This window comes from Nansenia antarctica, assembly GCF_963989245.1.
Source record: "Nansenia antarctica genome assembly, chromosome: 10".
NCBI classification, from domain to species: domain Eukaryota; kingdom Metazoa; phylum Chordata; class Actinopteri; order Argentiniformes; family Microstomatidae; genus Nansenia; species Nansenia antarctica.
The window spans coordinates 32645460-32669467 of record NC_137680.1 but is presented as its reverse complement, the minus strand read 5'-3'; the positions used below and the strand labels follow the sequence as shown (position 1 = coordinate 32669467).

General features: G+C 46.0%; 1 protein-coding gene across 1 annotated transcript in view; it reads right to left on the bottom strand.

Moving 5' to 3' along the window:
* The window catches only part of ankrd28b (ankyrin repeat domain 28b), a gene marked incomplete at its 3' end in the record, with an annotated part of 62030 nt that extends 38285 nt beyond the window's left edge, over positions 1-23745 (bottom strand). The window contains exons 1-8 of the mRNA XM_080540628.1: positions 23615-23745; positions 10624-10707; positions 9688-9766; positions 9280-9350; positions 8423-8623; positions 7601-7688; positions 2987-3129; positions 354-566 (exon numbers count right to left, since the gene is read on the bottom strand). Of these exons, the coding sequence (XP_080396754.1) occupies positions 354-566; positions 2987-3129; positions 7601-7688; positions 8423-8623; positions 9280-9350; positions 9688-9766; positions 10624-10707; positions 23615-23641 (906 nt within the window). The 5' untranslated portion in view covers positions 23642-23745. The remainder of the gene's footprint in view (positions 1-353; positions 567-2986; positions 3130-7600; positions 7689-8422; positions 8624-9279; positions 9351-9687; positions 9767-10623; positions 10708-23614) is intronic.
* Positions 23746-24008: the final 263 nt, after the last annotated feature.

Here is a 24008-nt window from a genome sequence, read left to right as displayed (position 1 = left end):
AGAGAGAGAGAGAGAGAGAGACATTAGTGTTTCATCTTTACTCTGAAGTGAGAGAGAGACAGAGAGAGAGAGAGAGAGACATTAGTGTTTCATCTTTACTCTGAAGTGAGAGAGAGAGAGAGAGAGAAAGAGAGAGAGAGAAGGAGAGAGAGAGAGAGAGAGAGAGGAGAGAGAGAGAGAGAGACAGTTGAAGGGTTGTTCAGTGGTGATATAACTGATAGAACTTTGTGGAGTGTGTGTGTGTGTGTGTGTGTGTGTGTGTGTGTGTGTGTGTGTAGCGGTGCCACCGTTTCTGTTGTGTGTGTGGCCTTGCAGGGCGGTCGGTCGGTCACACGCCGTCCTTTGACGCCCACCTTGATGTTGACGTCGGCCCCGTTGCCCACCAGCAGCTCCAGACAGAGGGCGCCGTGGCGCGAGGCCGCTGTGAAGTGTAGCGGGGCGAAGCCCTTCTCGTTGACGTGGTTGACGCTGGCGCCGCACTCGATGAGCTCGTTCACCACCACGTCCTGCCCGTTGTAGCACGCCACGTGCAGAGGGGTGTTCCCGTACGCGTTGGGCTCGTTGATCTGGAGGACAGAGAGAGAGAGAGAGAGAGAGAGAGAGAGAGTCAAGTCATTTTTATTTAGAAGCACATTTAGTAATAATAACTTTTATTTGTATAGCGCTTTTCCTGCAAACATTGCAGCTCAAAGTGCTCCAATCTTTATATAATCATCATTTAATTATTTAGTCATTTAAAGGCAATAATACCCAAAAAGATGGGTTTTTAGTCTCGACTTGAACATATTTGCTGAGGTTGCATCTCTAATGTAAACTGGCAGTGAGACACAATCTGGAGCATAACATGAGAATGCAGCCTCACCAAATCTCTTCTTTAGTACAAACGAAAAAACCAGCGTCAGAAGACCTGAGAGCTCTATTGGGCTGATATGCTAGCAAAAGACCTAAGAGCTCTATTGGGCTTATATGCTAGCAAAAGGTCTGAACATATTCTGGTGCTGTGCCAGTGAGAGTTTTATAAACATGCAGAAGGATCTTGAAATCTATTCTGAACTCAACAGGAAGCCAGTGTAGAGTCTCTAAAATAGGAGTTACTGTATATGAGCTCTTCTGCTTGTTTTGGTTAAAACTCATTTAAATCAACTTGCGCTGACCAAAGTGCTGTACGTGGAGTAGCCTCTTAACCATCCCACGGCCCGCCGGCGGGGCCTAGCGCCTTATGCTAATTGCCTTGCCCTGTACGTGCTTCTATATGGTTACGTAGGTGGTCATGTACATGTTTCCTATGTTCCTATGGTTACGTAGGTGGTCATGTACATGTTTCCTATGTTCCTATGGTTACGTAGGTGGTCATGTACATGTTTCCTATGTTCCTATGGTTACGTAGGTAGTCATGTACCGTATTTTCCGGACTATAAGTCACACTTTTTTTCATAGTTTTACATTACCGTCTACAGCCGCGAGAGGGCGCTCTGGGCTTGTGACAACTACCGGTATATGCTGCTCCTGTACCACTGAAGAATTAACTGAAACATTAACGGGAGCTTGGTGAACTTGTTTACTGGTAACTTGCTTGTTGGACTAACTGGCTTGTTATGTTAATTTAGCCTATTCAGCCTCCCAGGTATGTTCTTTATGCTATTGTGTAGCTGAATAACTGTTAATGTGGCTTGTTATGTTAATTTAGCCTATTCAGCCTGTTGTTCTGTGTGCTATTGTGTAGTTGAATAACTTGCTTTTCCAGATTAAATGTCTGTTCTTGGTCTTGGATTTTGTGAAATACATTTCTAAATAAATGCGACTTATAGTCCAGTGCGACTTGTGTTTTTTTCTTCATGGCACATTTTTTACTGGTGCAACTTATACTCCGGTAAATATACGGTACATGTTTCCTATGTTCCTATGGTTACGTAGGTGGTCATGTACATGCTTCCTATTCTTTTATGGTCTTTATTGTCATTGCTATAGTACAGGTACCAAATAACGACATTTGGGAGGGGTGGCTCCCCTGGTGCTAGGAAAGAAAAAAAAAAGAAAAAAAACAAGAAGGGAAAGGAGCTGGTTTACATAAATAAAGGCTATGTACATTATCCACTATACTATACTGTACAGATAAGACGACTAGGGTTGTCATATTGCACATAGTGTTATTGCACATTCATTTAAAGTGTCGCAGTTTGCAGGCTTGAAATGTACACATTTGTGCCTCAGCACTACACCTGATTTTTTCAATCCAGCAGCTGCCATCAATCCGTCCAGACTGTCCAGGGCCCAGAACCTAGGTCTTTGCTGTGTTCAGGGCCTGGATGGCCCTGGGGTAGAAGCTGAGCTTCAGTCTGTTTATCCTTGCGGCCATGGTCCTGTACCGCCTTTTCGAGGGCAGCCGGGCAAAGTGTTCGTACCCAGGGTGGGTTGGGTCTCTGGAGATCTTGGAGGCCTTCCTGAGGCAGCGTGTGTTGTACAGCTCTTCCAGAGAGGGGAGGGGGGCGCCGGTGATCTTCTGGGCTGTTCTCACGACTCTCTGTAGCGCATTTCTCTCTGCGGTTGTGCAGTTGTCCTATGTTCCTATGGTTACGTAGGTGGTCATGTACATGCTTCCTATGTTCCTATGGTTCCACTAAGAGAGAAGCTATAAGACACTAAGGATCAGCCCAGTCTGAGTCTACCTTGTTCATCCCTCCAGACTGTCCTAGCAGCTCAGCATTCTCTGACACTCTGCTTTTGTTGAGATATAGTTTCAGTTTTTCCCAGGGAAAAACCCCAGGGGTCATGTGGGGGTCAAAGAGGGGGTCAGAGAGGGGTCAGTGGGGTCAGAGAGGGGGTCAGGGAGGGGGTCAGGGTGGGGGCCAGTGGGGCTCAGGGAGGGGGTCAGGGTGGGGTCATGTGGGGGTCAGGGTGGGGGTCAGGGTGGGGGTCAGGGAGGGGGTCAGGGAGGGGGTCAGGGAGGGGGTCAGGGTGGGGTCAGATGGGGGTCAGGGGGACTCACGTCCACTCCCAGGTCCAGGAGGTATTTGACCACGCTGATCATGCCTGAGGAGGCGGCGGCGTGCAGCGGGGTGTACGCCTTCTTGTCTTTGCAGGCCACCTCGGCCCCGTGCGACGCCAGCAGCTTCACCACCTCGATGTGCCCTAATGACACAACACAGAGAGGGGGTGGGTTACTGGTTACACCGGCACACACGGCACCAGAAACATCGAGGCGGCGGTAGCCTAGAGGTCAGAGAGGCCGGGCTAGCGAACGGAAGGTCGCCCGCCTCAGGAGGGAGTTGCGTGTGCCCTTGAGCAAGGCACCTAACCACCTAACGGCTCCAAGAGTGCTGACTATTGGCGCTTTTCTATTGACCACACCGGTCCGGCTCGGTACAGCACGCGTTTGTATCCTACCCGTGCCGTACTTTCAGAAACGCTTCTCCATGAGCCTATACACAACAGACCCGGAGCGAGTCGAGACAGTAGTAGGAGTTAAGTGTCATAAGAGCACTTCACTGTAATAAGTGCCGCTATACAGCTCAACGGGGGGAAATGCGATAAAAATTATGTCAAAATGCAGCACTATCATGCACAGATCAGCCTTAAAACATGTAACGTTAGATATATAACGTTAGACAGGGAGCGATGTATTTCTACGGAAAGGCTGTGCTTGACGCTTCCATTGGACTGACGCGGGGCTCATACAATCTCCGCGTTTGTTATAGATGCGAGTGCTGCACTGTCTTGCTGGTAGTCAAATATATTTATTTATACAGCATATGGATGTTACGTGCCTGTTACTTGCCGCTTTTAGATCTAGTAGATCGCGCAACCAGGGAAACGCCGACATGTGTTAAAGGGAGCAAGACGCGAATCTACCGGCATTTGGCTCATGAGTTAAAGGCGAAAACGCCTGGACGGCACAGCTTGGGATTCCATGGAAATTATAGGGAACTATATGTGAAAGAGCCTTAAATGTTGAAATAACAGTAATACAATGTTCATTGATAAAATGACATAAGGGATGAAAAGGGGGGATGGCAGTTTTAGAAGGGGGATGATGAAGCGCGCTGGACTGAGGAACGTCGCCATAATAGACATTCTTTTGTTATGCTTGTTGTAAATAAAAGTTCTATGATGCATTGAAATGACATTAAACTAAGATAATAAGATAGAGATAATAATTTTTCTAATCTTTATTAAGTTAAGTTAGGGTTAGAAACAGTGACATTTTCCAAGAGCAAAATCTGTTGTGGTATTTAAAAATGGCGGTTGGAGATGAAATCTATGAACATGGGATGACGATTTCCATTGACCAATCAACGGTCTGCAGCGTCGCACGTCCTGGCCCGAAAGTACCGTTAGCTCCTAGTAGTTCCTAGTCCAGAAAGGTAGCTAAAACGGCCCGGCTCGGCCTGGCTCGGCCCGGCTTGGTTGGCAGTGGAGAAAGGAAAACAAACCGGGGTCACGTGGTAGTGGAAAAGCGCCATATGGCTGACAGTGTTTCCTCTATATGCATTTATTTGTGGTGGGCCGCCACGAATGAATTTTCTCCGCCACTAACTGATTCAGTCCACTAAAGCCCGGTACACACAAGGCTTTTCAAAATCTTAACAGAATTTTTTATCTGAGACAGACCCCACACATGAAGATAAAAAGATCTTGGATTGAACAGCCTTGATCGTATTGTGTGTGGTGTGTAGGGGTGGGACGATTAGAAAATGTCATGTCACGATTATCGTGGGCAAAATAATCGCGATCCACGATATTATCGCGAGAATTATAAAAATAAAAATAAAAATACTTTTTTTTAGAATGCCAATAAAACACACTGTAATCACTTTAACTTAGATTTTGTTGTATTTTTATTGAATCATCTTGACAAAAATAAAAATCTTTAATAAAATCTTAAATAAGGTAATGATAAATTATAAGGTATCACTGCATAAATAAAGGAAAAAAATACTGTCAAACAAAACTTGAACACTGACACTTTTCTGTCATCAAACTGAGTGCTAGCCTTGTGGCTTAGAGACTTGAAAGCTTCAAGATAGGTTAAAGTGCAAAAATGTCAACAAAATGTTCACTTTTTCTGCCTTTAGCTGTGCTCGGAGAGGTGTGAGTATGTGCCCACTGGCACTAAACACTCTCTCTGAAGGAACACTAGTTGCAGGTATGCATAGAAGCCTGCGTGCAACCCTGGAAAGGTGAGGCAATGGACACGGGGCCGATGCAGCCATGGTGAGAAGGCTAGCATATGTTAGTGACTGACTGACAAGGCTGACTTGACAGTCACGTTACCCATGCAGGCTGAACAATCGGCTCATGTGAGAAATCTCAATTATATTACTATTTATTTATAACATACGATTATTACATCCTCCCTCTCGCCAGTTTGGGGCAACATAGACTTCTCCCCTGGTGCCACGGATAGGGGTTTCAAGCGGTGGGACAGCAAAGGGATGGTTACTATCGGACATTTATATGATACGGAAATACTACTTTCATTTGACCAATTATGTAAGAAATATGACCTACCACGAAATGAGTTTTTCAGATACCTTCAGATACGAAGTTTTTTAAATAGCCAAAAAGACACTGGCCTCTGTCACCAACCCTCTCCGCTGGAGGAGATAGTCTCTGCTGGAAAGACGAGAGGCATTCTGGGGCTTGGGTATAGAGCACTTTCGAAATATGATAAAGGCAAACCTGCATTTACGCCCAAAGACTGGAATAATGACCTGAACATTAATACTGATGCAGCAACTTGGTCACTAATATGGCAATCGGCAAACGACATCTCAATCTGTAATAGGACGAAGGAAACGCAATTTAGACTACTACAACGTTTGCAGATTACTCCCCAACTTAGACATAAAATGGATCATAACAAATCGGAAATGTGTACAAAGTGTATTACCGAGGTTGGGAGCTTTGTTCATTGTGTTTGGACTTGTAGATATATAGATGATTACTGGAAAGGTATAGTGGATAAAATTCATCTAATTCTAGATGTTACATTGGATAAGGACCCCATGTGTCTATTGTTTGGGTTGCCAGACAAACAACTTAAAAGTATGCATTCCAAAAGACTTCTGTGTATCCTCACTTTTTGTGCAAGGAAAAATATATTGCTGAAATGGATAGACTGCAAACCGCCTACAATAGCTGGATGGCACAAGGTAATTTTTGATATGATTCCTATGGAATATCTGACATAAGTGTAAGATAAAGACATTCTATAAGATTTGGTCTCCGTTCTTAGATTATATTGGTACCAGACTGGCTGCCATTGTAATGAAAGGTTTGGTGGATTACACTCAAGAAAGTACACAAGACTAATGTGTAACAGATCTACAATGTATGGGTCACAATATTATTTACTGTGCTGGTGTTGTGCTGCCGCTGTGTTTAGGACTGTAAGACATGGATGCTGTCTCCGATGGGGGTGATCCCCCCATATATTATGGCATTTGTTGTCATTTTCTTTTCTGTTTATTTCTGATATGTGACATGGCCTCCTCCCCCCCTGTTTTTTTGTTTTTGTTTTGTTTTGTTTGTCTTTGTTTTTTGTTTGTAAAAAAAAAAAAAAAGAGAAAGAACATTTTCTGTTATTGTTTATGGACAATGTACTGCATAACAAAGTGCAAAACTAGTTTTCTACTATTAATGGGACAATAACCTCCCCCACGGATACTAGTTGTTGTTGTTATGTCCTGTTGTGTACATGTCTCTGTGAAACTCAATAAAAATATTAACAACAACAACAAAAACACACATAGGTCACATACATTAATACATACAATAAAAACAGACAGATCAAATCATGATACAGGTGATGGTACTCCTGCTGGGCATTGCTGCCTGACGCACCTCCAACAGTGCCTTTAGAACAGGTGTGCTGTGACACCTCACTGAACACCTATGTGGGCCTAACTGGGTCATCAGCTGGGGACCACCAGTCAGACAAAGCAGTGTTTATAAAATGTAGTGCCTATTTAAAAAGTCCAGTCATTTAAAAATAATAATAAAAAAAATAAAAAAATATAAAAAAATAAACGATTATGACGATTATTCAACTAATTAAAATTCTCCACGATAAAGTTATCGCGGGTGTTTTTATCACGATTAACGATAAACACGATAATCGTCCCATCCCTAGTGGTGTGCGCCGATATTCCCATCCGAAAAGAAGAAGTCAGCTCGCTTATTGATTGGCTACATTCCATCCACTTCACAATCGGACTCGCGAACAGGGTTGCCAAATGGGATTGACATTTTCCTAACCACAGTCTAAAACCGCTAATTCCACCAAAAAAACCCGAGCCCATCTGGCAACCCCAGTCGGGAGTTGTCGGGAGTTGCCCACACACAAGGTTGTTTGGTCGTAAATATTGAATACATACAACATTTACGATTGTCGGCCCCAACCATTTTCAGGATATCTTGGTATTTGATCACCTGCTATATAAAACATTGCCGCTCAGCTTTAATGGTTCAACCGCTATTTATTTTTGCCACGCTCCCTCTAGTTTTTGGTGAAATTACGTCGTTGTTTTGAGCGCGCGCGCACTAGGATTGGCCTGACCGAGGAAACACTGGACTGCATGGTAAATAGAGAGGTGGTTACCCATATAGGCGGCCCAGTGGATGGCCCGGCGGTCCTTCTTGTCGAAGGCGTTGATGTTCGCTCCTCTGGACAGCAGCAGTCTCACCATCTGACACGCAGGGAGAGAGACACAGAGGCTGAGGATGAACACACCCAGGGCAGCCTCACACCCACACACCCACCCCCACACCCACACACACACACCCACAGACACAGACACAGACACAGACACACCCCCACACCCACCCCCACACCCACCCCCACACCCACCCCCACACACACCCCCACACACACCCCCACACACACCCCCACACACACCCCCACACACACCCCAAAAAAAAAATCACAACATCCAGCCAAGTGAAGAACAGTCTCCAAACATCAGATTCAAGTACCTTTCAAGGAGTTTCAAGACTGAATTCCCTCAAATTCAAGGACCCAACACAGCAGAGTTTGAGACAGATCTAGATGAGAATGTATATAATAGGAACTATCCGCTCACAGACAACAATTAAAAAGAGAGGCTTGAATGTGTGAACACTAGATGGTCTCTTGCCTTCTCTATCACAGCACAGCTAAACAATATATTGTGAAATACAGTGAGATTTACTAGTTGACGAGCTAAGTAAAATAATTTTGAATATATATATAATTATTATTTTTTTAGGGAGAGAGAGAGAGAGAGAGGGGGGTATTCAAGCACTTTCCATTGAAAGTGAAACCCATGTCTATTTTTAAAAACTTTTAAGACCTTGATTCTTTTTTCTCAAATTCACAAACTTTCAAGGATTTCAAGGACCCGTGGGACCCTGTGAGTGGGACTGCCCCCAACCCTGTGCCTACCTCCAGGTGGCCACTGAAGGCGGCGTGGTGCAGTGCGGTGCGGCCCGCCCGGTCTGACACGTTCACGTTGCTCAGCAGAGGGACCAGCGCCTCGGCGCAGCGCACCGCCTTGTTGGCGGCGGCGATGTGGAGGGGCGTCTGCCAGTTCTTGTCCCGGGCGTTCACGTCAGAGGAATGTTTCAGCAGCACCTGGACGGCCTCCTGGGGAACCGGTGTGAAAATTGTCGTTTAAAGAACAGCCGTGCCTTTTTACCTACTAAAAGAGCCATTTGACCCCTCTTTACAATGCCAGGGTTGGATAGTAACGCCGTTTTACTTGCCCGGACCAAGTAAAACATTCGCCGGGGTCGTTTGCGCGAGCACGAAGATGCTGCTAGATCCCGGATATTTGTACCCGTGTGCAGGAAGAACAACAGACGGCGCAGGCGCGAGACTAGATTAGATGATCGTGAGTGAAGATATTATCAAAGCGTACGCGCCTGTCGATCACCCGTACGCTTTGATAATATCTTCACTCACGATCATCTAGTCTAGTCTCACGCCTGCGCCGTCTGTTGTTCTTCCTGCACAAAGGTAAAAATATCCGGGATCTAGCAGAGTCGTCGTGCTCGCACAAACAACCCCGGCAAATGTTTTACAAACAACCCCGGGCAAGTAAAACGGCGTTACTGTCGAACCCTGAATGCTCAAGCTGCTATCTACACACAACGACCACTAGTTGGCCGCATGTAAATTAACCTGCTTCCTACACAGAAAAAGACTGTGCTTATACTAGCTCACAAATGACCCCTTACGGCTGTTCTAGTGTTAAAAGTTGTGAAGTGTGTGTATTAGAGGACGGTGTAAAATACATGTACCTCACTGCAGGAGGCCACAGCGCGATGTAGAGGGGTGAGCCACTTGTTGTCTTTGGCGTTTACTCTGGCCCCTAAGGAGAGGAACAGAGGCCTGTTAGCACCGGGTCCTGTTTCATGAGTCCCCAACACTTGATGATGCAACATCACAAAAGAGCGGGAGCACATCTAGCCTCCTGTAGAGGAGGGCTATTCTGGGACACAGACATGCATAAAACAGCAACACTTCTCAAATGTCCATCTAGTGGTCCACACGGTTCTTTATTCAGGCAAAACAGAACGCATGGAGCTGTTGTTGGGGACAGGGGAAATAACCACCAGGAGTTATGAACATTGTTAACACCGAAAGGCTCTCATACCTCAAACTAACGATATCGCTAGCCCATTATTGCACAGGAACAATAACTTCACCTGAAAGAATCAGCAGCTCTATGATTTCTGCATCTCCCAGATAGGCTGCGGCGTGCAGGGGAGTCCGCTTCTCGTTGTCCTGTGGGAAGTGGAACGTGTTTACATTTGAATAATAAAGAGTTTCATGTCAACGGTTTAGAAAGACTATCTCTGCATCTCACTGACTAGAGTGCCTCCTAGCTTGGAGACATGAGCTTGCAGTCAGACATTTACAGTGGGGGAAATAAGTATTTCACCCCCCTGCTGATTGTGTGTTTACCCCCTTACAAAGAAATGAACAGTCTATCGTTTTAATGGTAGGTTCATTTTAACAGTGAGAGACAGAATCTTTTTTTTAAATCCCAGAAAATCCTTTAAAAACATTATATGAATTTTGAAAAAAGATTTGTGTTTTATTGAGTAAAATAAGTATTATGCCAATAGAATAGATAGTGTAAATGTTTCAAAACATGTGAAAGCGGGCTGAAAAGTACAAAGCACACAACTTGACATTGACGACAGACATTTAAACAACTCTTGTTTTTCCAAAAACATAGTCAGCCCCAAACCATAAGACTGAGGGAATGCTATAACACAAGTAGAAACAGATCAACAGACTACTGGGAAAGGACCAGTGAACAGATGGCAGTGGGCATCCAATGACTCTGTAAAGGAACCAACATCAAATGCAATGCAAAACCAAAAACTAGTGCAAACTGACTTGAACTAACATTTGGTTAGGGCTGTTTGAGGACTCTACTGTATATATATAAAATAAAAGGAGATTAGGGGGGTCGGGGGGGTCTAAAATGACTAACGCTATCCCCCATAGCTGCCTGAGCTCTTCAACTTTGTTTTCCTGTACAGTGTCCTTGAGTTTGAGAAAGACGTTTTTTAAAAATAAATTCTATTATCAAAACCCCAGAGGAACAACAAGGAAACAGATGGGACAGTTACCTGCACGTTCACATCCTCTTTCTTAAATATGATGGAGCGCACCTCATCAGGGTCCACGTTGAATATAGCTTTCAGCAGAGCAGGCTGAAAAACAGAGACCGAGAGAGAGAGAGAGAGAGAGAGAGAGAGATGGAGATGGAGATGGAGAGACTCAATTCATGTTCATAAAGTGTCTTAGTCACTCAGCTCTTCATAAAACAACAAACAAATTAGGGGAAAATGTGCTGATGATCTCAGACTAAAGGCCTAGGACAATGAAACAACTAGAGGGCAGTAAGCTAGGGCTGGGACGACGCGTCGACGTCGTCGACGTAATCGACTACGTCAATACGTCGACTTGCGTAATGTGCGTCGGTGCGTCGTAAATAAACAACATGGCTGCGACCAGTGCAAACATGGAGGAGGCAGAGCAGCTAAAAGACTTCGCCCACGATCGTCCAAAGTGTGGGAGTACTTTACAAAAAAAGAAAACAATGTGGTGGTCTGTAAACTGTGCAGAAATGAAATGGCCTATCACAGCAGTACATCTGCAATGAACGAGCACCTCAAGCGAAAGCATCCTGGAGCTCTTTGTGAAGACAGCCGCAAGATAGCACCGTAAGTCACCGTTGTATTTCTGTTCACTTTTCCGGCCGTGTATGAGTGAAAAATGGATAGCTACTAGCTAATGTTACACAAGCAATGTAGCTCACCACAGTTTGTATGTCTTGTCTTCTGGTGTTAGTAACGTTAGCTATGTAGCTGGCTAGCTACGGTAGCCTATTGTCATTGTGGTGCTCGCACCTACTGTACGTTATCTAGCTCGTAGCTCGCATGCTACGTTAGCATCAATTTAGCTAATCATAACATAGCAGCGAGAGTAACGTTAGCTAACTATGTAGCTACTAGCTAGCTATGTGTTGTGGTGATGGACAGACTTCTAAATGGCCATGTTGGCATTCAAGTTGGCTAAACATAGCAGTGAGGTGGAAATTAAGGGGCCTACACATGATAAGAAATGTTTTTTTTATATATTTTTTATCGAACAGTAAAAAAATATATCGTTAGACTTCGTCGTTAGACTAACCGAAAAAATAATCGCTAGATTAATCGTTAGAAAAATAGTCGTTTGGGACAGCCCTACAGTAAGCCCTGTACACTGGCTCACCCTGGAGGACCTCAACATCACCTTGTACACTAAGGGCTTTCCTCTAGCACCCTCACCATGGGCACACCTGTAGCCCTCTCACCTGCCCTTTGCAGCAGGTTGCACAAGCTCCAGACTGAAAAGAGGTGGTCATGACCCTCCACCTCAACAACCACAATACACACATATACGCCACTCATTTGTCCGAAAAAGTTCTAAAAGGTCCAAAATAACTTGTGTAGTAACAGTGTTTCCCCTAGGTTTGCTGCCTTGGGGGGGTGGCATGGACCGTGGCATGGACCCCCCCCCCCCAGGGGGTAAGACCCTGCCTCATACCAGCGTCATGTCCAGGGGTGTACTTGTACATTAAGCCGCCTCACGCTACGGAAACAGGAGATAGGCTCCTGCCCTATGGGCCTTTAGGCTCCAGAACCATCGGTTCTCAAGGCTACTTACTTATGTGGTCTTGACTACCTGTCCACTTTCTCACCTGGTTCTTGATCTCTCTCTGGTGTGCCGATGCTCTGTTCTTGCTCTCTCTCCTTCTCTCCATCCAAAACCTCCTCTCTCCCTTTTGCTGTCAACCAAAAGGTAAACAAAACAGCCAGTTTACACTATGGAACTATAGTCAGACACTTTCTAGTCACGATAATAACGACCAATTTTAACCAACTTTCTCTGTCAGAACACTCAGCAATTATATTTGCTAACGTTTCAACTTGCTTACTTTCAATCTGCAGACATCACAGCCGGCAAAAACTCTCGCGTCTCACGCGCACACTTGCGCAAAATCTTGTATTATTCTCCAGCGCTGGCACAGCGCGAAGTGTGGAGATAGGTCTGGCTATGCGAGACTACAGCGGACTAACGTTACCAACGAGCCTATGGGCTTGCCACTCGCCAGATTCGGGTTGGGTGCGTTTAAAAAAGGCCCGCCCCCCCAAGGCAATGGTAGGGGAAACACTGAGTAAATTACAGAGGAAACCCACCCCACCACGGTTGATTCAGAGAAATGATAGAAAACGGCCTCGATTTGCAGCAAACAATTAAATGGTTATCAACCAGCCCCTTCTGTGTCTCTGTGTATAGGCTGGTCTCCGGTCAGTCCTCAGGGAGACAGAGAGCTTATGAGACTTCAGAGGCCATGTGCTACTAATCAGTGGCGGCTGGCCGATAGAGGGCGCTGGGGCGCCGCCCCCACCTTCACTTCCTAGTTCCCCACCTTCACTTCCTAGTTGCGATTTGTAAAAGTTTTTTTTTTAAATAAACATTGTTTATTCACAAAATGCGGCTGATATTCTGTCGGCGCCTATCAGCATTCATTAAAAATCCTCCAATACAATAAACATTTTATCTGTGTGTGTGTAAAATTCACTGTTAAAATACATAGGGGGAGGCGTCGGGGCGCCGGTCAATGCCAGTCTATGGCAGGCCGAATACTTTTCGCTTACACGTGAGCTGTAGCAGCGCTCCAATTGGCTGTGTCTATTTCTAGGCCGGGGCGCAAAAATGTGCGTCCTGAATAACCGGTTGTATTGCAGACAATGCATTATGCTGAGGACTTCCGACTTCCGGTTTTCCGGACTTCCGGGCTTCCGGAGTATTTTAAATGAACATTCGTAATGTCTGTCTCTGATGTTCATGGTCAATTAAATCAGCCTATTTAGTGCAACTAATAATGTTCCCGCTAATGGGTTAACCGAGCAGCCTCGCACCTAACGTATGCGCGGGGCAAAAATAATCTATTGCCTCTAAAATCACCACGAACAGAACGGCGGAGGTACGGGTAAACACGGCTCATGTTGGTGTCCTCAAAGGTAAGAGCTGTTTTTCTTTAACTCAACTGATAGCATTACCTTGCTGTTGTTGTTTACCGAATGCTCCATCTGACTGTCACACTGTGATTGTACTTGTGTAAACAGTAACACAGACGGGGTGAATTTCATGAATGAAAGTGAAAGTTCTGTCACAAAACGCCGTTACGTATCCTCACACATGTTTAAGTGGGTATTGCGTGGGTAAAGTGAAATTACGTCTTTGTTTTGAGCGCCAGTGCGTTTTATGCGCGTGCACGCGGGAAAAAAATCGTGCACGCGGAAATCCATAGTGAATCTGTTCACGCTCCTCCCACACCCACCCAGGACCCTCCCATCACAATATACTACATCACTAGATTATTTCCTGTCCTCAGTTCCTCTCTCATGCAGTAGGGGCTACTCAACAAATACCCTTATATTAGTTGTCAGGGTGGCAAAACTACAAACATCTCAAAAATGGCAGATCGCAAAAGCCGATCTTTTAAGTTATTTTATTGTGGGAAAACGTTATTTCTATGTTGCGATAACTTCAACAGGATTTTACAGGGTTCGTTCAAACTATCGTAATTCTTGAACTATATGTGCAATCGGGGGAAAAAAACAGTTTCTGAAAGCAGAGAAGTTGCACTCTCTAACCATTTAGGGTTATTACGGTAGTTCACCAAAAAAACAAATGCATTGACCTCTAAGCGTCATAGGAGCTGGAGAGTGATTTCAAGAGAAGCGGTATTTTATACTTTAGTGAGTTTCTGTACATATATGTTTGTGATTGTGAAATGTCATGAGGTTAGTTCTAGAGAATTTACCTGATAGAACATCGACATGCTAGAAACACATAACTACACATAATTAGATGATCATACCGCCCCAAACACAAACACGTCCCAAAACAAAAGTATTTACAAAAGCCTTACCAAATAGTAGTCTATGGCAAACGAGAATGGTGAATCCAATCCATAAAGTATTTAGTGATCGTTAAACTGTTGTTTATTTTTCGTGTTATGGAAAAAAACGAGTCGGCGAGTAGCGTAGTTCTAGGCTGCGTTCGTAAATTCGCTCTGGAAATCTGACCAGCAGTCATGGAATGCCTCTTGTCCAATCAAATTACTTGGTCCCTTTATGACGTTGAGCCCAGTGTGCGCTCCGGCGCTCTCAGAGCGAATTTACGAACTCAGCCTAGAACTACGCTACCGTACCCGCCGACTCGTTTTTTTTCATAACACAAAAAATAAACAACAGTTTAACGATCACTAAATACCGTCAGTTAAGCTGCGCCCAAAACCCTGATATGTTGCCACGTGAAACGATAAGACAAGAGGCCACGATACGATAATCGCCATAGGAGGCGATTCGACTGTAGGCATGTGAAGTTATAATTTCTTCAAACTTGCAGTGGTAGCAACGGTGTGTGTGTTTTAGATAGATAGATAGATAGATAGATAGACTTTATTTTGTCATTGTTACAGTACAGGTACCAAACAACGACATTTAGGAGGGGAGGCTCCCCTGGTGTTTAGGAAAGGAAAAAGAAACACATTTTGGAAAAACCATAGATGCATAAAATCACAAGAAGGTAAGGAGCTGGTTTACATCAATAGAGGCTATGTACACAATCCACTGTACTATACTGCACAGATAGTCAACTAGGGTTGTCATATTTCACAAGAAAGTATTTTTTCACATTATTTTAAAGTGTCACAGTTTGCAGGCTTGAAAATGTACATGTTTGTGCCTCAGCACTAGCTGCCATACAATCCGTCCGGACTGTCCTGGGCCCAGAACTTAGGCCTTTTCTGTGTTCAGGGCCTTGACGGCCCTGTGGTAGAAGCTGTCCTTCAGTCTGTTTGTCTTAGCGGCCGGGGTCCTGTACCTCCTGTTCGAGGGCAGCTTGACAAAGTGTTCGTGCCCAGGGTGGGTCGGGTCCTTGGAGATCTTGGAGGCCCTCCTGAGACAGCGTGTTTTGTACAGCTCCTCCAGAGAGGGGAGGGGGGGCGCCGGTGATCCTCTGTGCTGTTCTCACGACTCTCTGTAGATCGCTTCTCTCCGCTGCCGTGCAGCTGTGGTACCAGTTGGAGATGCCGAAGGTGAGGATACTCTCCACTGCGCCGTGGTAGAAGGCCACCAGCATCTCCTTCTTGCTGTGTTGTTTCTTGAGGCATCTCAGGGTGTATAGCCGCTGTTGTGCCCTCTTGATGGTGCCTTTAGTGTTGTCCTTCCAGGCCAGGTCATCCCGCATGTTGTGTCCCAGGAATCGGAGGTTTGAGACTATCTCCACGCTCTCTCCGTCGATGAGCAGGGGCAGGATCTCGGACTTTTTCCTCCTGAAGTCTACGATGAATTCCTGGGTCTTTGACTTGTTTAGCAGCAGGTTGTTAACCTTGCACAGCTTGCTCAATTGCTCTACCTCATCCCTGTACGCCGCCTCGTCCCCCCCCGAGATACATCCCACCACGGTGGTGTCGTCTGAAAACTTTACGATGTAGTTGCTGGGGTGGATGGGGGTGAAGTCGTGGGTGTAGAGGTTGTAGAGGATGGGGCTTAGCACGCAGCCCTGGGGTGACCCAGTGCTGAGGCTGAGGGCTGTGGAGGTGTGGGGGCCCACCCGCACCCTCTGGGGGCGGTCGGTCAGGAAGTCCTTGATCCACGCACATATAGAGTGTGATAGACCCAGGTCTAGTAGTTTGGTCACTAGCCTGTCTGGAAGGATGGTGTTAAAGGCGGAGCTGAAGTCCACGAAGAGCAGTCTCGCGTAGCTGTTTCCCCTCTCCAGGTGGGATAGAGTGGCGTGGAGAGTCGTCGCTATGGCGTCCTCTGTGGACCTGTGGGCTCTGTAGGCGAACTGGTATGGATCCAGGTTGGGCGGGAGGCGTGTGAGTATGTGGGCCCGGACTAGTTTCTCGAAGCACTTCATGATGATTGGTGTGAGTGCCACCGGGCGGTAGTCGTTTAGGCAGCTCACCGTGCTTTTCTTCGGGACTGGGATGATAGTTGAGGTTTTCAGGCAGGGTGGGACGGTGGCCTGGGACAGGGACTGGTTAAAGATGTTGGTGAAAACCCCGGCCAGCTGGTCGGCGCAGTCTCTCAGCACCCGTCCCAGGACGCCATCCGGCCCCGAGGCTTTCCTGGGGTCCACCGCCTTCAGTACGCGTCTCACCTCGTGCTCTGTGAGGGTGAGGCTGCTGAGAGCTGGAGAGAGTGGTGTCTGTGTTGTGGTTACCTCCGTTCGCCCCTCGTCGAACCGGGCGTAGAAGGTGTTCAGCTTTCCCGCCAGCAGGGGGTCGTCCTCTGCGGCTGTGAGCCTGTTGGCTCTGAAGTTTGTCATCTGCTGAACCCCCTGCCACATTTAGTAAATATAGCTGTACGTGTGTGTGTGTGTGTACCTGTGAGAGGTGTGTGGGTGTGTGTGTGTGTGTGTGTGTGTGTGGGTGTGCCATATCTCAGTATGTAGGCTATGCAGTAGGGATGGACGGTTTCCAATTATTGAAACCGAAAAACCGTCAGAGAGTAAAACCGCGGTTTTCCGGTTAACCGAAAAATACAGTAAAAAAAAAAAAAAAAAAAAAAAAAAAACTTAAAAAGAGCGCCAATTTCAAATAATTGAGCCCTACTGCTACAATACACTCATGTCGAACACCATTAAAACACCGTAAGCACAGTCGCAACACATTTAGGCTACTTAGTTTCACAAATATAAGTGGAAAGGCAGACTTTTGTAAGCTACACCATACATGAAAACACATGAACACTTAACACACCAGCTCCGCTGATCCAGGGTGGTGCACGCCTGCACGGAAGATCATCTCTTGGAACAGCGTCTTCATTGAATGAACTGCTTTCTCAATATCTTGGTTCTTAGACAAAGTTTCAGCTGCTGCTCAATGTATTTAAATATTTGAATACTGCTCAATAATCACTGAAATATTAGACTTAGAATTATGCAGTGAACATACTTAAAGCTTTTCATAAAAACCACATGCCGCGAGACTGACTCGTCCTGAACTGTCGTAAGTCAATCAACAAAGAATGCCCCATCAAAATAAAAGTGCCCATGGTAGAGCTGTCAAAATAGAGCTTTCAAAATAAATGTACTAATACAGATAGAGATAAATACAGAACTACCTTTGCGTCACTAAGTGACCGCGTATCTTCTGAGACATGCGTTCTGTCATCACTTTCAGTAGCGCCTTCACACACAGTGGCGCTGTGCACAAACACTCTTGATCCGTATAGCTCTTGTTTTATTATATTGTGGTTTAGTAAATACTGCACTTGGAGTTACATTCAATGCATGATTTGTGCTATAGAACATAAATAAAGTTTGATTGATTGATTGATATCAAATCAAATCACATTTTATAGCGCATTTCTCACAAAAGTGACCCAATGCGCTTTACAGAGAGCAGCGAAAATGATCTTATTAAATGTAAGCGAGTAATTGTAAAAAACCTTTCCTATCTACCAATAACTGAAGGCAACTATCTTTCCCATAGAGTGATTCGTTACCCTTAAATATAATCCCAATTAGATATTAATCCTCAGTTATTCTTCACAACTGACCAAACCTCTCACTCATTGCGCGGCAGATTCAGACTGTATCATTGTTATTTTCACACACGACAAACATGTGACATGTTCCAGTTTTATTCTTATTCTATTTTATTCTTCTAAAAAAAAAAAAAAAATAAAAAAATAATAATTCAGACGGTTTTGATAAAAAACCGTTTCTATTTTTATAAACCGCGGTTTTCGGTTTAACCGAAAAACCGTCCATCCCTACTATGCAGTGTAAGTAAGTGTGTGAGTTTATTCTGTTATTTATGCTATTATATCTAGTAATGTGTTGAGAAGCAATAAAAATGAATCAAGAATTGATAAAGTAGGCTAACTTACATTATCATTGTTCTATATGCAACAGAACAGATCACCCAGCATTGCTAATGAAAAGAATCAATGAATGTGAGTCTAATACCAATACTTGCTCAATAGGTCTTCAAATCTATTAAAAGTGTTCTTATAAAGGTCTTAAATGTAACTTGTAGAAACCTGCTTACATTAATTATGCGGGTGTTACGGTCAGGGCCATCGCAACTTACACGCGCATCATTGTTAGACTGTTAATGATAGAGCTAACCATCTACGGACAAAAAAAAGTGTCACCTTTTTGGACCATCGCCAGTTTGCACCCCTGCGTATGTAAACCATGAAGGCCACGTTTATGATGTCTTTTATACAGCCATATCGACTGACTTGGGTCTGCGTTTGCTTGGTGCCTAATGGATCAAGACGTTTGTCTAAAAAGCAAAATATATGTAGGCTATTATCCAGTCAGTAGGCATACAGTTATGTATTTTTAAAAAGATCGGTATCGGTAGATCTTGAGGGAAAAAATCGGTGATCGGTATCGGCCCCAAAAATCCAGATCGGAGCATCCCTAGAAAATGCCTAGTAGTCTCTTCAATAAGGCATTTGAAGCATGGCTGGGCAGATTCCTGTCAGACAGAAGACTGAGGAGTTGGAACCTGGTGGGTTCACCTGTTAAGACACCTCTGGTCCTGCACCACGGACCACCAGCGTGTCTCTCACTGCAACACCTGTCTGACAAGACAACAAGAGGACTGAGCCCTCTGATACTTCAGTTGTACTCCACTGCAAACCATAGGAGGCAGGCAGGGAGGAGGAGGAGCCTGGCAGGGAGGAGGAGCCTGGCAGGCAGGGAGGAGGAGCCTGGCAGGCAGGGAGGAGGAGCCTGGCAGGCAGGGAGGAGGAGCCTGGCAGGGAGGGAGGAGGAGCCTGGCAGGGAGGGAGGAGGAGCCTGGCAGGGAGGAGGAGGAGCCTGGCAGGCAGGGAGGAGGAGCCTGGCAGGCAGGGAGGAGGAGCCTGGCAGGCAGGGAGGAGGAGCCTGGCAGGGAGGGAGGAGGAGCCTGGCAGGCAGGGCGGAGGAGCCTGGCAGGCAGGGCGGAGGAGCCTGGCAGGCAGGGCGGAGGAGCCTGGCAGGCAGGGAGGAGGAGCCTGGCAGGGAGGAGGAGCCTGGCAGGGAGGAGGAGCCTGGCAGGGAGGAGGAGCCTGGCAGGCAGGGAGGAGGAGCCTGGCAGGGAGGGAGGAGGAGCCTGGCAGGGAGGGAGGAGGAGCCTGGCAGGGAGGGAGGAGGAGCCTGGCAGGGAGGGAGGAGGAGCCTGGCAAGGAGGAGCCTGGCAGGCAGGGAGGAGGAGCCAGGCAGGCAGGGAGGAGGAGCCTGGCAGGGAGGAGGAGGAGCCTGGCAGGGAGGAGGAGGAGCCTGGCAGGGAGGAGGAGCCTGGCAGGGAGGAGGAGGAGCCTGGCAGGGAGGAGGAGGAGCCTGGCAGGGAGGAGGAGGAGCCTGGCAGGGAGGAGGAGCCTGGCAGGGAGGAGGAGGAGCCTGGCAGGGAGGAGGAGCCTGGCAGGCAGGGAGGAGGAGCCTGGCAGGGAGGAGGAGCCTGGCAGGCAGGGAGGAGGAGCCTGGCAGGGAGGAGGAGGAGCCTGGCAGGGAGGAGGAGGAGCCTGGCAGGGAGGAGGAGGAGCCTGGCAGGGAGGAGGAGGGGGATTCCTTCCAGAGGCTCCGCCTTCCCGTCCGTGGAAGAGCCAGATGGAACATTCTTGCCTTGCCATTAAAAAAATGTTTAACTCTTTAAATCACCTCAGTCCATGTTGTCTACAGGTAAACAGATGTCCATGTTGTCTACAGGTAAACAGATGGTGCCATGTGGGCATCAGTAGCAAACTAGCTGGTTGACATGCTATAAGGTCTCATCCAGGCCCTCCATGTCACAGTGTCTTCCTCTCTCTAAAAGGATGCTCCTTTTGATCAGCTGAACATTTCTATAGCAGATCCTATGTACCACCCCGCTGTTCTACTGTAAAGCCTTCTGCATTTTTGGGTAAATGGGTAAATTGACAACCGGCTTTGTGCGACACCTTGCATTTGAATGTTTTGGCACTGCTGTTTCGCTATTGAAATAGAGGCGCTGATCAGGCCTGTTAGTCTCACGCTGACAGTCACATAGACGCGTTAACCACCCAGGATGTGTTCCTCAGGGCTCCGTATCTCACTGAACACAAGCCCAACCAATTAAGCTAATGCACTCCTCCTGCTGTATCTGCAGCCCTCTGCAGTGCCTTATGGGACTTAACCCTGTGATTGTATCTGCAGCCCTCTGCAGTGCCTTATGGGACATAACCCTATGATCAACTGTATCTGCAGCCCTCTGCAGTGCCTTATGGGACTTAACCCTATGATCAACTGTATAGATCTGCAGCCCCTTATGGGACTTAACCCTATGATCAACTGTATCTAGGTTTTGCCCATCTGACAAACATGCAGGTTTGTCTTTTGTCATAACGATAACTGTCCCATATCAGTTTGCCACAACAACAAAAACTCCAGAATCTAGGCTTCACTTCACGGATTGAAAGCTCTAGAATTCCCACTGTGAAATCTGTCATGCTACGTGCTCATGCTCTATGAATGTTGAGAGAAGCATGCATAGGCCAAATGACATGTCTTGTTCCTAATGACATACTCCACAGTTGTGAAACCGGGCTAGGCCTAGGCTACATATTTACCCTGACCTGAGACTTCAGGAAATCAGAATGTGGGTGAGGTCATTCACAATACAGCCTGTTCCACACAGTGCATCTAGTTGACTATAGCAATCATCAAAATGTTCAAGTGAACAGTCTTAATAGTAGCCTAACCACACTTTGTAAACATACAACATGTCCCATTTTTACAGCTTTTGAATGAGAGACTGAAATGGCATTATTAGCCTGTGCCAGAAGCCTGCACATGACCATGGCTTGGGCCATTCTCACCACACTAGTCGATTTCTCCCCAAAAGAAAACAGTGAGATCTCTGAGCAAACACAAACCTAGGCTAGTAGAGTGCAGATTCAACGCCAAGAATTTCATCAAACGTGACGCAAGAGCGACTGATAAATATGCAATGAAAAGACTGCCATCTAGGGACACTAAACACCAGGCAGTAACAGAGGGCCTTTACTGTTCATTTCCTCTCTAAAAGAATGGTGGAATATAATTCCATTCAGACGGCTCCCTTCACTCTGTTATCAGAACGGACATGAATATCTGCGGGGTACAATCGAGGTTAGACTCCAGTTCAGTTCAGTAACAAGTGAGCACTTGTGCTGCCAGAATGCCTCGTTTCAAGGACCTCTGTACGGTCTCACACAGAACGGCAAAGAGACAAAGCTACATTTTGTTATTGGAGGTCTATACTTCTGCTCCTCCAGTGTAGGAGATTGTCTATGCTTCTCAAGCAGCACGACTGTGCGCCTCCTCCTCACACAGCCCAGCCTAGTTAATACCATCACCATGGAGACAGCGCTTTGGCAACTCCTGAGCCTCTCTCATTGGAGTCTGGGCACATCATCATTCATGCACACAAACACAATGAGGGACACATGCACATACATATGTTGCGAGCATTGCACACACACAGTGTGCTTACAAACAAAGACTATGAATGTGCCTCTTGCTATAGTGATCAACAGAAGGGCAAGCTATTCAGGTCTTTAACAAAGTGAAGAGTGGCATACAGGATTCCCTGCAGAGGAGATTTCAGTGAGTAAATCAATCACAATATCACACACGTCCACTTTCACCTAAGCCAAATCACACTCTTACTACTACCGTGCTATCCTTTTAAAATAGATTCAATTGTTAAATCACTGGGAAACTGAAAATAAGATAACCATTGGCGTCTCAAAAAACAGATAAATAATAGGCTATTGGCATTGAATGAGCAAGATAATGTCTGTAGGCTTTACGACCACTATTGCTTCTGCTTGCCACTAATCCCGGAACACTTTGGACAGCAGTCTTCAGATAAACCAGATAAGAATAAACCCTCCTGGTAATCCACACAGTAGGACAATACCAGTAGACTATAGCGTACTTGTGTATTTACCCAAATCGAAACGAATGTGTTTCAGTGCAAGCCTCTGCTATGCATAACCACCAACAACAGATGGAGATGGCTTGGACATGTCCACCCCAGAGACACAGCCTTACTAGTGCAGCTGGAGGGACAATCACCATTCCTGAGACACAATGTCCCTTTGCATGACAGCATGACTGGACTGGGACACAATGGAAGGAAACACTGTCAGTTGGGAAAAGGGAACAGCATGACAATGGGCATGGGTAGGTGGAACAGTGCATAGTGTTTCTGGGGGGTCATTCTGCCAGCTCACACTAAACCAGAACTCTGACATAATGATGACCTGACTGATGGCTTTGCTTTCATCTGTGGGTCCAGTCTCTATTCCTCCAACAGTCACCTCACTAACAAGCTCACTGAGCTGCCAAAACAGCAAGTTCAGGACATATTAAGACAGTATTGGCATGACCTAATCTGGATTATTTAATGTCCACAATCATACGTATGGATATGGATATGAATGGAGTTGAGTGTAAGCTACTAGCTATGGCTCAGCTGTCTGGGGCTACATGCAGTGAGCGATGGTCAGTCTAAACGCTGGAATTGTTACCGTTATGGAATCATGTTAAAACACTGTCCAAATAAGTTTCCTGATAATATAATACATTTAATTTATACCGGGGGACATCGAAACAGTAATGACAGTTATAAAGATAGATCTGTACCCGTGATGCGTGTTAATAAAAACGTAATGGAACGTTTCCTTTTCCTATAACAAACGTTTCCGTTCCCGGGGAGCAGGGGTCTGACTAATGTCTGGAGCAGGGGTCTGACTAATGCCTGGAACATAAACGTCCATGGCGCGTTCCGTTTGATGAATAACATGGCTTCAGACGTGAATGTACTGTTCACGCATGTTATGATTGATCAGAACCTTCAAATATCAAAGGAACATCATTAATTAATATGAATCTTCCCTTAATGAATAATTCACAATGTTCCACAACTGGATAGTTCCAGTCCATTCCAGCAGTTAGACTGGTCCGTCATGCAGAGCCATGTCCCTGGTCGTGGCTGGTCTCAGCAGCATTGAGCTAAAGGCTAACTAAGCTAGCTTCTGAATGATCACTTACCTGGTCTCGGATCTTGAGAACCACCATATTGCTACTAGCGTTTGACTGTTTCTCATACAGAATGACTCAATGATGTCCGTCTGAGGGTTCGTCCAACACCGCTGGTGTTCCAGGTCCTACGAGGCCCTGTGGGTTTCCAACCTGATCGACATGAAGAGATCAACTCCAAAACATTACCGCCACTGTCAATGACCTCCCAGAGAGAAGCGATTTGATAGGCTAAAGAACGGCTGGGAATCCAGTAACAGGCTTAGCGGTTGGTCGCTCACTGACAGTTCTGTCACCGAGGTGCAGGTTTATGGAGCTATTTTAGTGCCATCAGAAATTGAATTGTATTTGACAGATTGAATTGAATATGAGCACAAATTGAATTGTATTGAATTGTATTTGACAG